Here is a 14,695-nt window from a genome sequence, read left to right as displayed (position 1 = left end):
CAAAAGAGACTTTTTCTTCTTACTTGTATTACTGTGTATTAACACAGAGAATTAAAGGCAAAGTTTTGCATAGCAGCCGCACTGGATCATTTGAGGCTTACTGCTATTTTATAACCTGATTTAATTCTGTTGCTATTTTAAACAGGATATCTCTTTCACACGCTTGCTCTATTGAATGGAAATTAAATAAAACAAACTAGCAAACAAACACATACTCAAAGCATACATTTTTATGTCAGAAGCCATTTCCCTCTCTTTACCTGCAGAATCAATACATTACTTTAAAAGATTTTTTCACTTATCTGCAGTTTTAAGCATGTGGGTATCTCCATTAGTTTTAACAAAGGTTCTTATATGCTTAACACTAAGTAGAAGCTTACAGGCTTTGCTGGGTGTGACCAGTGAAGTGCTTAGCAGATAATCATACCAACCTGTTTAGAAGACTTCTGAACTGGTTGTGATCAAGGTAAACGTTGAATGCTTGTAGGATCCTGTGCAGGTCACATACTCTTACGTAGCCATCTCTATTTTTATCTGCTTTATGAAAAGCCTTATTGAAATCTTGGAAGTAATCCCTAAATTTATTCCTGAAAGACAGCAGATGTTTATTTTAGCTCCTTTGTTAAATCAGATAAAAAGGAAACAAATAAATATACAAAATAGGGGTGGAGGGGCAGAGAAAGATTTTGGAGCTTATTTGTGTGTGTTAAGTTCATATAATTTATTCAAAGACTGCCAAATCGTTCACAAATGCACCTCAAACCAACATCCCCCCCCAATTAATTTGCACATGGAATTGCATGGCTGGAGCCTCCCACTGTAAACAAATGCTCCTTGGGTTATTAACCCCTTACTCTCCCTGTTCAGAGCTGCAGCAACAAAACAGTGCTCTCTCTTGAAGCCTGCACAGGCCAGAGTTACACAATATTTAGCACAGCTGTTAAGATGTGAAGTGCAGCACACTTTTTGCAATTTGAGGCTCCCAAAACTTTGACATAGTAAGAACTATTTCAACAAAAACACCTGAGCAGTATCTGGAGCAGGGTCTCATCCACGCCCAAGGGAAGAAGTGCAGAGCTTCTACTGACTCACATCAACTTCGGATCAGCACATTAAAACCTCTCTATTTATCATTTCTTACACATGATATAATTCAGGCCTCAAAATCTTGACTCTTCGTGGTGGGTGGATCCTGGCTGGAGGCCAGATGCCCATCAAAACCACTCTATCACTCCCATTCTCAGTTAGACTGAGGAAAGAATATGTATTGAGAGGCTTATGGGTCCAGATAAGGACAGGGAAAGATCATTCAGCAATTACCATGATGGACAAAGCAGGCTCAACCTAGAACAAAATGCATCTAATTTATTACCCAATCAAACCAGAGCAGGATAATGAGAAATAAACCCATGTCCTAAAATGCCTTCCCCCACCCCTCCCTTCTTCCCAGGCTCAACTTTATTATCAATTTCTCTCCGGGAATTGGGGGTTGTGGACTCCTTCCTCCTTAGACGAAGGTCTACTCTCACTCTTCTCCAGCATGGGGTCCCTCTTATGGGAGACAGTCCTCCATGAACTTTTCCAACATGAGCCCTTCCCACAGGGCTTCAGTTCTTCATGAACTGTGCCAGCACAAGCTTCCATGGGGTGCAGACCTTCAGGAACAGACTGCACCAGCACGTTCTCTCACAGGAACACAAGTTCCCCCAGCAAACCTGCTCCAGCATGGTTGCCTCACTCCATGGGCCGCAGGTCCTGCCAGGAGCTTGCTCCAGCCTGGGCTTCCCACCAGGGGAAGATATATATCTTTCATATATATCCACCTGCTCCACCATGGTGTCCTCCATGGACTGCAGGTAGAATCTCTACTCCCCATCATCTTCCAGCCTGCTTCAGCATGGTCTTCTGGGCTGCAGGGGAATCTTTTCTCCAGCACTTGGAGTGCCTCTTCCCCATCTTTCTTCACTGACCTTGGTGCCTGCACATTCTCTTACATCTTCTCACTCCCTTCTCTGGTGGCAAAAAGCATCCACTTTTGGTTTTGGGTTTTTTTCTTCTTCACTATGTTATCACAGAGGTGCTACCACCATTGCTGATGGGCGCAGCCTTGGTCAGTGGAGGGTCAATACCCACTGGTATTTGCTTTGCCAGACCTGGGGGAAGCTTCTAGCAGCTTCTTGCAGAAGCCGCCTCTGCAGGACCTCCCGCTACCAAAACCTTGCCACACAAACCCAAAACAGTCTTCCTCCCACTTTATTTTGTTACTTACACTTCAAAGGCATCAGGGCCTTTTTGATCAAACTTTGGAGACCCAACTGATATCCCTCTCTGCCTCTTGATTCAACAAAGGCCTCTCTGTATTTTGGCTCAGGAGGACAAGGCAGGCACAAACGACTCTCCTTACCGCATGTCTGCAACTAGCAACGTCACTTAAGATTAGTATAAATTAAAACAGTTGTGAATTACGTCTTGATACCAAGAACACACAAATTATATGTTATATATAATATATAATAATATAATATATATAATTATGCATTATTATAAGATGATACCCTTGTGGCAAAAGCAAAAGGTTGGATCTGGGTTAATACCTGCACTTGCTCTCCATTTGCTCTGGTATTGCTTTTTCTGACAGCCCTAGGGTGCAGAGCATGGAGGCTGGGTTCGTTAAGAGAGTCGGGATTTGTAGTATAAAAGGCTTATTACAGTGATAACACAGTTCAACAGTGTAGCTGACATAATCAAGCGTGATTCATTGCCTCAGCCTCTCGCTGAGTCTGTCTGTGCATCTCTCAGCACAGACCAGTTCGCTCTGCTCCTTATTAAGCCACTGTCAATCAGCCAGCTCCTGAGCCTCACATTTTTTCTTTCATAAGAATGTAGTCATAGAATCATGAAATGGTTTGGTTTGGAGGGGACCTTTAAAGGTCATCTAGTCCAACCCCCACTGCAATGAGCAGGGACATCTTCAACTACATCAGGTTGCCCAGAGCCCCTTCCAATCTGACCTTGACTGTTTTCAGGGACAGGGAATCTACCACCTCCCCTGGAAATGTGTTCCAGTGTTTTCACCACCTTCTACTTCTATCTACTCTTAATCTACCCTCTTTTAGTTTAAAGCCATTTCCCCTTGTCCTATTGCACCAGGCCCCACTGGAAAGTTTGTTGCCACCTTTCTTACAAGTCCCCTTTAATTACTGAAAGGCCACAATCAGGTCTCCTTGATTCTCTTCTCCAGGCTGAACAAGCCCAACTCTCTCAGCCTATTTTCATAGGAGAAGTACTCCAGCCCTCTGTCATCTTTGTGATCTTCCTCTGGACTCGCTCCAACAGGTCCATGTCTTTCCTGTGCTGAGGTCTCCAGAGCTGGACACAGTATTCCCAGGGTGTCACCAGAGTTGAACAGAGGATCACCTCCCTCAACCTACTGTTCATGCTTCTTTTGATGCAGCCCAGGATACAGTTGGCTTTCTGGGCCACAAGTGCACATTGTTGTGTCATATCCAGCTTTTCATCTACCAGTACCCAAACTCCTCTTCTTCAGGGCTGCAGAAAATCCCTTCATTGGCCAGCCTGTACTGATACCAGGGGTTGCACTGACACAGGTGCAGGACCCTGCACTTGGCCTTCTTGAAACTCATGAAGTTCATAGAATCATAGAATCATAGGGGTTGGAAGGGACCTCGAGAGATCATCAGGTCCACCCCCCCTGCCAAAGCAGCTCCCCAGCTCATATTGCACAGATTGGTGTCCAGATGGGTCTTGAATATCTCCAGAGATGGAGACTCCACCCCCTCCCTGGGCAGCCTGTCCCAGGGCTCTGTCACCCTCACTGTGAAAAAGTTCTTTTGGTGCAGAACTTCCTGTGCTCCAACACATAGGCCCACTTCTTGAGTGCTGCCTTTCCTCTCAGAGCATTGCAGAATCTTTGGTTTTCTGTTTGTTTTTAAGAATCTGTAAATTCAGTACAGCCTTTAGAAGAACAATACATTTTCCTTGACAATTGTTTCTCCTATGAATCTGTCCTTTTGGACTTTGCAGATGCCTCAGGGTCCAGGAAATACCACTGTGTGCAAACAGCATCACCTACATAAAAAAACCCAAATTACAATATGACTTAGGTGGGTAGTTAGCAATTTGTTATATGCTTCAGACCCATTGTACCTTCCACTGTTATATGGACTACTGGGACTCTCTGCTTAGACAAGTTTCAGAGAATCATAGAAATATTAAGCTTGGAAAGGACTGCCAAGATCATCTAGTCCAACTGGCCCCCTACCACCTGTATTACTTACTAAACCATGTCCATAAGTACCTCATCCAACCTTTCCTTAAACACCGTCTGGCGAGAAAACATTTTTCAATTATATTCTTCTTAAGTTCAGTGAAAGTATGAACCATTTCTCAGTTTCACAGCTTGCTTGAACAGTCTTTCAACAGTTTTAACTCAGCTCACCGTTGTGTTCAGGATATCTGGATGTCCTTCATTCTTTACAATTCATTTCAGGTTTGAGCTGCTGAACAGGGCACCATTGCTAGACAAAATTTCTGGGCATTAGTATATGCTATAACATGTTCTGATGTTAAATTCAATCCAAATGTGATTTCAGGTTAATGCCCAAGTCAGACACTTAGAACAGGTTCAGATGAATCAACATATGGTCTTGTCTTTCACATTTTTCAACACTCTTGTGAGTGTCCTGCACTCTGTGAGAAAGGTCAAATAATAGCACGCTGACATCACTATGCTGTTAACATCACGTGTATGCTGCTAAGCACAGAAAACTCTGATCTGGTCATATGGCCTTGGTATGCAATGGCCTTGCTACCCAACAGGTGGTAACCTTTGTGGCTTTCTGCATTGTGTCATCTTCTGTACAGCCTCACCCAACCTATCCCATTTTCCTCAGAAATAGAATAATACATTTTCTTTCTTCTTAAATTGTAGTTCCAGGTGTTATGCAGATGTCATTCTCTGTGTCATATAATTTCTCAAGAGCAGACTCCTTGAATGCTCTAGAAAGCTCATCTTTGGTTGGTAATTATTTCTCCAAGATAAACTTTATTGACAAATTGAATGGTTTTACCTAAAATCAGAATCACACCAGGAAGTCACGGTGGTTTTATATTCTGGAAGCTGGTATTTCTTTTGCCTACAAAGAGGTTTGTCTCACCTCTGACCATCACAGATCGATAAACAAATACGTGACATTTCTTTCAATCAGAGTCATGTCTCAAATCGTGGTGTTGACAAGTGCCCTAGAATCACAGGCCATGCATTTCCATTGATGATATTTTTCAATAATACTGCCTGTAAAACATCTTTTGAAGACTTTATCTGTCTTCTAGATCAACTGTGCATAAGGCCAAGAGTTGTCTTTATCAATGCCTTATAAATGAGAATTCTTTTCCTGGATTTACAGCCCAGAACATCTATTTTGTGTAGTAACTCAAAAGCTACTTGCACACATTGCCCATGTGATAGGAACTCTCATGCAACATTCAGTTGCTAACAGGCCTCTGGACACCCTTGTTATCTTTGTGGAAGACATATTTGTAACGACTCTATTTTATCTTGTGGATATTTAATCTTTTATATTATTTCTCTGCCCTTATATTTGCATTTCTGTCTAGTCCTACTTCTCAGGCCCTCCTGGATACTTTTTTTCAGATTCCCTAATGGTTTCCTCTCTATTTAACATCTTCAGCATCTGTTTTAGCAGCCACAGTTTTTTCAAGTGAATGGCTTTTCCCACACATTCCTTTGAAAAATCAAGAATGGACTTTAAGCCTAAAGGAAGACTTTGAAAACAGAATCTACTGTACAGTGGCCTAAAAATGCAAACTACTGTCATGATTAAATCCAGCAAAAGAATCTGAATTTGTAATTTTTTGTAGAAATTGATTAATATTTGTAGAAACATAAGCAGTCCTTTTACCTCAAAATAACCTCTATGGGACTGCGTCTGTCCTGAAACATGTACTTAGCTCCATTGGATGTAAGGACAATCTCTTCCTCTTGCTAATTGCTCTTCCATCTTTAAACTTCCCACCATTACTCCTACATAGTCTTGCTTCTTTACGAGCTTTTCTCTCACAACCAGAGGAATGTTCCCAGCAGCACACATTGCCATGAAAACACAGCTCTACATTCTGTTTCTACTTTCCCTCTGACGCAAAAGATTTCTGGGTACTCATATCCTGTGTTTATGGTTCCTTCATCAGATTCACCACTTTAACCAAGCCCAGGGTTTGGAGTATTTTAGACCAAATATTAGCTCTTTCTGCGTGTAAACTTAAACTACTGTGTTTATCTTCATTTTTCATACAGTCCTTCAGCAGGAATTCGATTCTTGGTAGACACCCTCAGTTTCAATAGTTTTTCTTAATATTTAGAGATTCCTGAGCCAGATTTTTTTATAGTGTGTTTGGAGGTAACATTGACTGAGCATCAGTTTTGAATTTAGAGATGTTTATTCTTAGTCGGCAGCCCCCTTGTGCAGCTTTTGCACAGAATATCTATATGGCATTTTGTTGTATTGTTGGTTTGGGCACCATTACATAGATCTGGGGATATGGAGGGTATTCTCTTTTGCTTCTGCTTTTGCAGTTGCAAGGTCTCACAAAGTAAGTGTATTTCTTATAGCTGCTGCAGAATTTCTAAACTAGAGATAATGTGAATGTGTAAATTCTCATGTATTTCACTTTGGCTGTTTCTTGCAGATGGCTCTGAAGAGTGTCTTCAGAACTCCCTAGTTTCCTATTCTGACAGACAGCATGTCCTGCTCCCCTTCTGGTATTTCCATACTGTCCATTATGATTCCTAGCTTGAATAAACGGATTTTTTTTATCTTTTTTTTTTTTTTTTAAATCTTCCCCCAGATCCTACTTTCCTGGGATCTTTTCTGTATCTTTGGATCCTTGATGCCTTGATCTGATCCCTTACAATGGAATCTCTGAAAACATCATAGCTACTTGACTGATCTATTATTTTAAAATCAGGTAAAAATTCTTCAAAGGAGTCCTCCTCCTGCATTCTCATATAAAGCCTGTGTCTTTCAAAAGTTCAAGTTTCCTTGGGAGTGCAATATTCCTTCAACTTACTCACTGTAGCTGCATGGGTTGCCCTCTCACCCTGCCTTGGTTTCACGCCATTAAAAGCTCTGATAGCTCCTACTGCTGTAATATTCCAGAAAATAGTTGTGAGCTTCCTTACGATTAATCTAGCCACCGTATATAGGTTTCAAAGCATGATGTGAATCTTTTCAAGCAAACTGCAATATTGCCAGCATGTTTTAGGGTCTGTAAAAGCCCCTAAAGAGCTATCAACTTTTCGCTCACTTTCAAATCTTTTTTTTCTAGTTAATTCCTTCCTCTTTCTCACATACTGCTCCTCTTGCCATGTGCTACTTGGTTTACCCTCAAAGCAAGACTTGTGTTGGAAAGAGCACAGAAGTACACTGCAGAGGCTGCACGTCAGTCAGAGTGCACTTGCATTGCACTCAAACTGGATTTCCTGTCTTGAATCTCCACGTATCTAATTACTGACTAACCAGCTCAGACTCCTTCAACCTCCTCTTAGATATGGGACCCTAGAGATCCAACATCTGCTAATTACATCTCTGAGTTTTAACTTTTATTACGTTCAGAAGCCTACAGACTTTCCAGCAGAGACACCAATCTAAAATCTCCCGACAGATAGTTTGCTTTCTTTCAGTTGCTGTAATATGCCACAGCTTAAAGCCCATGGCTTTACAGAGTCTGCAAAAGGACAAAGGTGATGGAGCCCAGGTGCTGTGGCCCAGCAAGAGACCAAGAGGTTCACACCTAGGAACCAGGATACAGCAACCTAAAAGCCAAAACCAGCTGACCACCCTAAGGGCAGTTTATTATTTTAGTGAGAGATTGATCTCCTCCAGCCCCAGAAGACTATTTATCACTGTTCCTTCCATCTCGTAAGGTTATGCTTTGAAGGTGACATACGGTCCATGTTGTACCCTTGTTGACAGAGATTTCTAGAACCCTTTTCAACTGTACGTTACTTTCAGTGCCACTCTTCATCACCACTCTTCATCACCACTATCATCTTCCACTTAAATCTTCCCAATGAAAGTAAAGGCTGAAGTAAAATCAAAACAGTTATTGAGAGTCATATTTTTGGAAAATTGAGGCATTCAACATTTTTGGACTGATAAAAGACTTCCAAGCAGTAATTATTCCACTCACAGCAGTGAGAAAATGTGCGTGGAGAAAATGAGGATTAAAACCATAGATCAAGCTACATTGCCAAAAAATAATATTTTCTTGCAAATGTTTTGTATTTTTCTTGAAGAGCTGGAGAGCCACTGTTCAGTCTCTGTTTCTAATTTGGGCGATTTGTTCCTGTGAGTTACAACAAAAGCAAAAGGGAAAAAAAAAAAAGCTCACAGCAGTATGTTTTGAATTGTAAGATGTCCAGAGCTTTTGTCTGCCTCGCAGTGTGTAATCACAGGGCACTGAAACTGCTCCAAAGCTGCTAGGGTGAGGTTCACAGCCCTTGAAGAAAGCCAGAAGAAAGGGCACAGGCTGGATGCAGCTACTGTGCAAATAGGAATGAGAGGGTTTAAGCAAGAGCACAGAAGGGGGAGTGGCTGTTGCTCTCGGTGCTGCTGAAGTGGGTCCTACAACCAGTGAATTCACACCTCAAGCAAATACCTCCTTTTGGTGTGAATTTGACAGGTGAAAGGAATCAGTTTTCCAACTCATTGAGAATGAAGTGGGGGCTGAGACCAGCGTGGCTCACAAGGTCTTGCAGCCACTGCACCCATTTTTCTGACGGAAAGCAAATCTCCTGACACTGACTGACAGGTAGAAGGGTCTGGTGCCCACCTGTGCTTTGCATATCTCAGCTCCCTTATGTGGCCCCAGAAGGGAAGGCTGACACTTGGCTGGGCCACTGCCTTCACAGCCACCATGTGGATGGATTTCATTCATCAGACAATGACTCCAGCTTAAGAGTCATTTATGGCTTTCCAAGGCCTTGGGTGAAATCTGAGGAGTTCAGAGGCTTGGATTCAACCCCTCATGCTCTTCCAGCTTTCCAAGAGAGAAAACCAGACAGGAACTGCTATCACAGAACCGCTCCCACTGGCCAGGAGGCAAGTGAGGAAGTGTGGGAGATGAGAAGAGAACATTCAGAGGAACTGAGAGGTGGCAATAATCAATTGTAAGACATACTTTTGCAGACCCCGAGCAATTAAGCTACGAACTCATTCCCAAGGGAAGCTGCAGCTGCTAGATATTTCAAAAGATTAAGAACAGAACTGGGTGTCTTACATATATAAATCAAGAAAAGATGGAATCTTATGAAGAATTAGAACAGAACTTTTCAAAGTGATGTAAAACTCCCATCTGCAGACTAAAACCAAACTTAGTCATTGCCTGGGGTGAGACAGCCTTAGTGCAGGGGGGCAGAACATTGCATGTCAAGTTATTAGGAGGCTGCTCCACCTCAACCAGAAACATCTGGCTCTGGTTGCTTGCAGGTAACTGAATCTAGTTGTACTTGACCCAGTCTGCCAATTTCTGTTTTCCTCCAAGTTACAGTTGAGTAATCACTCTGCTCTCATATGTATGTATTTGTGTGTCTGGTTGCCAGATACATGGCTCTATATGTAGCTGTTGTTACGGTAGGTTCTCTAAAGTAAATAATTCTAAATGATGTGGACCTGCCAGTGTGTCACATCATGACTATTTTATTTTTACCCAGCATGTCTTTCCCATTGATTTAATTACTCTCCAGCTGCTTCAGGATGAGTATTTGCATCTTTGAGCCACACTGCATAATTTCTGCTTGCAGCACAGCATCTTCCCTACTTGCAGAGCTGCTTCTTATTTATAGCATTGAAGGCAGGACTGCTTTGCACTTGGCATTGCACTTACCAGAAAGAAATAGAAAGTTCTTGACCAAAAGAGGTCTTCAGCTGTCTGTAAGAGTAGATACAACTGTTTGGTACAACAAACGGAACGGAGGAGTCCAGTATGGGCTTAAATGAAACTTAGTCAGGGGCCTAAGTTTCACATCAGACAGTTACAAATACAGTAATAAGCAATGCCTAAAACACAACAGCTGCCTAACCATCCCTGCTGTATATTATGCAATTTTTAACAGGTGTAACGCTCATTGATACCTGTGGGTGTCATAAGTGCAGCTTATGCCACAGAGCTGCAATGCAGGTGGGAGACTTGTGATGCTGAAGGGAAAGGACAGTTTTGCCCTTGATAGCCTCAGCCTATTTGGGAAATAGGCTGAGAAATTAAATTTAAATTCTGAAATGAATTTAAATTCTGAAAAACAGAATTTAAAAAAGCAGGGTAAAAAGACAAAAGCCTTAGCTTACAGGATTCCCTCTGTGTTTTGTGGTTTTTTTGGTCTAATGATTTCCCAAGCTGCCTTTTTATCTGCTTTTCTTTGTTCGTAAGTGCATCACCTTTACCAATAATGTCATGGGGAATTACCATTCTTATCAATAAGAATTTATTAGTTCCTCCAACTTCTAGACATTTTCTGAGCACAAAAGAAAGCAAATCTGTGCTCTTGGGGGTATATTCTTACATGTCATTTGCTCCTGAGGGTTTAGAGTCCAAACTAAAAATAATAATAATAAAAAAAAATACAAAATCAATTCAGGACAAGAGTGAAAGCACAAGCAGGAAACATGGTAAGCAACCAGGTGGTGCCTAATCCACAACCTGGAAATACCAAGTTTTAACAGCACTGTACCAGGGTAGAGGATTCTCCCGCTGCCTCAATTTGCTGGCAGGTGCAGGAATCCTGTAGCAGCAGCAGGCTAATCACTGCTGACTCACTAGGGCAAGCATGGATCATTAGACTGCATTCTGAGTAGGATATCATTTTGTCATTTGTTTGTCAAATGCTCTTCTCAGGAGCAATGACCTATTAACTCTGTGAGTGTTGATTTTTGTTTGAGGCAGGGACTCCTCTTGCTTGGAGACACGATGCTTAATTCTGTCATATGGAGCCTGGGTCCATCCTTGTCAGGGCTGTTTTTTGCTGCGTCTACAAAGCCATTTACTCACAATTTAACCAGAGGGATGTGAAACCAACTGTGATTGTTCCTTGGCCCTCATCCAAGGGACAAGGTAGGGTATGGGACCACAGTCTCCTACACACCCAGCCATTTCAACTGTAGGAAAAGCCCCTGTTGAGTCTAATCAAGTAGATTTAAGTTCATGTTGCCCAAAGCAATGTGAGAAGAAGAGACCTGCAGGGTGACAAACACTGCACTTGCTCTTCTCTCTCGATCTGAGCTGACAGCAGCATTATGACTGGAACCACAAGTTGAGACGGTACCAATAAACAGGCCAGGGAGCGCTCCGGGCACAGAGGCCAGCTGGCACATCTCTGCTTGTGAACCTTCTTAGCCTCCAAAAGGCAGCAGCTGCCCGCAAACTGCCTATTAGGAACGGTCCTTGAAGCATTCTTTCTCCCAAACAGTGCTGGGAGTGATCAGGGAAAACATTAGCTGACACAGGGCAAAGCATGATGAGGACTGTTTTGGCAGGCTAGCAACATAGATGACCGAGTCTGAGAACGTCTCTGGATGCTCTGATTTCTCAGTATAGATGCTGCCATAAAGTCTGTAAAATAAGTGATATAAGCCATGGAGAATATGCATAAAAAGTGTCTCAACTGTGCACAGTGATCTCCAGCAAAACACAGGAATAACACTGTGGAGAAGCTTCGTTCAGCACTTTGTGAGATTCCTTTTCAGTTGCTTTGTGGTTGGCTTTTTGGATTTTATAGTAAAGTTCTATTTGCGTTGTACACAATGTCATCGTTAACAAACTGAACACAAACATAGAAAGTTGTATGCTAGGCTCATAAATAACTTACTTGATTTGTTTTTTTAATTTCTCTTACATGCAGAGCTTCAGTTTGTGGTTTCTGCTGCTCTTCCAGCTCTGAATGCTTCTTTTGTTGATTATTATAATGTGCTTGCAAATGTGCATAGCTGTCTTCCGTGATGTGTCTGCTGAGCCCCGTGGCAGTGGGTGCAAACTCTATCCCCAGTCTCTGTAAAAATTCTTGGTGAGTAAGATATCCTTTTGCATCTGGATCATACCTTGAAAAAGAAATGCTCTTTTTAAATATTCATGTGTTCTTCATAGAAAGGCATTATGGATGTCCTTAAGTGACTTAACAGCTTAAATCTCACTGACTTCTCTTCCATCTAGAGGTGCCATACCACAGTGAGAACGAATGACTTTATAGATAGGAATGACTCAAAAGATAGGGCTTATGCACTGTAATAAGAGTTGGTTCTGAGAATACTATCTCGAGGACCAAACTGTAAGGAGTATTCTCCAGATCTCAGTACTGCAGCCTTCCAGTGCCTGGTTCAAGATGCAGAGAACTGGGCTCCTAAAAATTCAGTCTCAAGTGCCTCAAACTGGTCACACAAGTCTGAGATGCTCAGAATTGTAATCATCCTTCAGAAACATAGGTTTATCTTCATAAACACTTTTCATATTTTCTTAGGTATAAACTATTCCATAGGCTTTTCCCCCTGCAGTTTCTCTCCCTGCTAGTGCTCTGATGCATGGTAATGCCTAATTTAGCCTGAGCTTCACTCTAATTCCTTTATTCAGGTTACAGACATATCAGGCACGTAGCAGATTTTAGCTATTCTATAAAAGGAGTGGTTGATGGGAGTGAAGTTTTGCAGAAGATAACTGCATGAAAAGGAAACTCTTCAATGTGCCATGGCATCCATAAGGAATAAGAATGGAAAGTAAAGTCTAATGGGGTAGAAAATAATTCAGAGATGAATCAGTGCTAAGGAAAAACTATATAGTTAATGCAGTTTGAAACCAAAATGCAATACACTCAGGTTCTATATGTTAAAGAGTGATTATTTTTTTTAGAGAGACCTGTAATGAAGGTGGCATTTTATATAATGTCACATACAGCTGACATCTAAGCCATTTCAAACACAGTTTATAGCACAGCTCTTCTTTGTTGAAGGCAGACAAGTATTTTCCCTCTCTTCACAACAAATTACTTGTCTATGAAAACATTCCATGATATTGCTTGCCATCTTTACACAGCATGAAATTACTGTACTTTCTTTTGTTATGTATTTGGTATGTAGCATTTTTCTTTTGACTGAATCACTTTTATTTAGGTTGAAAATATTGTAAGTAACTTTAGCACTGTGGAAAGGAGAGGCTGGTAGCACTGTCTTCAGACAGGGGTGCAGTACAGACCCTCCACAGAGCTACTGGACAGAAGTTTTGTCTGCAGTTTCCAGCTGACCCGAGACACTTGGAAGTGACTTTCACCCATCACAAACCAAGGTAGCCATTTGTGTGTATAAACAAAATTGATGAAAACCAAGTTAATTTAACCAGTGACCTAAGGTGCCATCCAAGAAGAAAATGCATGTTAAACTAAAGGGATCAGTAAAGCTGAAGCCAAGAGAAAGTGGTATGGGAAACTGATGGATCTAATTATCTTCTTGAGCTTAGTATGATAAGACATAGCCTCCTGTAACAGTGTCATGATCTGAGGTCACAATCATAACAAAAGATTCTTTGTGCAGTGTAATCTATTGTCATTCACTGCACTACCAAAGGTTCTGTAATCCTATAAAAGATACATTATTGCAAGAGCTAATCATTTAGAGTTGTCATACCTTGCCCAAAGCTGCTTAAATTCTTCTGGGGTGATCGGAATGCCAAATCTGAACAAGACTTTCTTCAAGTCCCTTGGCTGTATGATGCCGTTTCCTTCACTGTCAAATTCCTGAAAATTCTGAAACGTAAAAGAAATCATCACTAACAAGAACCAACAAGTCTGACAAAACGTTTGATCTCTCTCTAAGCTTAATGAATAATGGGAATTGAGAAAGAAACCAGAAATGGTGCACACCTGAATTTCATCTTTTAATGTTATTTCATTTGGTTTTTAGTGTTCCCTGCTTTAGGCTGCGGGCACACGGCTCAGAGCTTGAGGACTGTCATTGCAGGTGTTCAGCTGATGTGCTCTGTGTGGAAAGTTCCTGACTGACAGCAAACACAGGGGGATACGAGCACGAGAAGCACGTGTGCAGCTGTGGGTATGCCTGGTGCTGAAGCGCGCCAGTGGAAGATGAAGGCACTTGAAAATCGCATACCTGCAGATTTTCTCCCCAACTTGTTCTATACCTAATAGGAATTAGGTTGTGCTTTGGGTTTTGGTAGGTTTTCTGGGTGGGTTAGTTGGGGTTTTTACCATTGATCTTGCAAACAGAGACTACCAGGACTATTGCCTGATTGACACAATCGTTTAATGAAAAGTATTAATTTTTCCTCATGCTCCTCTGTTCCCCAAATATTACAACTATTCAACAGGATTAAAAATGTAAGAGGATAGAAATCCTTTTTATAGGACAGTGGGGTTTGCATGGCAAGAATTTGGTAGTGGGGGTCTACAGGGTGGCTTCCATGAGGAGCTGCTATAAGCTTTCCCCATGTTCAGCAGAGCAAACACCCTGCACCTCCAAGATGGTGGTAGCGCCTCTGGGATAATGTATTTAAGAAGGGGGGGGTGGTGGAAAAACTGCATAACACCATCAGCAATTGCAGCTGGAGAGTGGAGTGAGAATATGCGTGAAGAACGTCTCTACAGAAACAAAGGTCAGTGAAGAAG

General features: G+C 41.8%; 1 protein-coding gene across 1 annotated transcript in view; it reads right to left on the bottom strand.

The window, feature by feature from the left end:
- Positions 1-14,695, bottom strand: part of EFCAB6 (EF-hand calcium binding domain 6) — a gene marked incomplete at both ends in the record, with an annotated part of 113,958 nt that overhangs the window by 30,168 nt on the left and 69,095 nt on the right. The window contains 4 exon segments of the mRNA XM_084268656.1: positions 432-587; positions 11,900-11,913; positions 11,915-12,128; positions 13,701-13,819. Coding sequence (XP_084124782.1) covers positions 432-587; positions 11,900-11,913; positions 11,915-12,128; positions 13,701-13,819 — 503 coding nt within the window.

This window comes from Gallinula chloropus (genome assembly GCF_964237585.1).
Source record: "Gallinula chloropus genome assembly, chromosome: 1".
NCBI classification, from domain to species: Eukaryota; Metazoa; Chordata; class Aves; order Gruiformes; family Rallidae; genus Gallinula; species Gallinula chloropus.
Note: the sequence above shows the minus strand (reverse complement) of the source record. Positions and strands in the feature narration are given on the sequence as shown.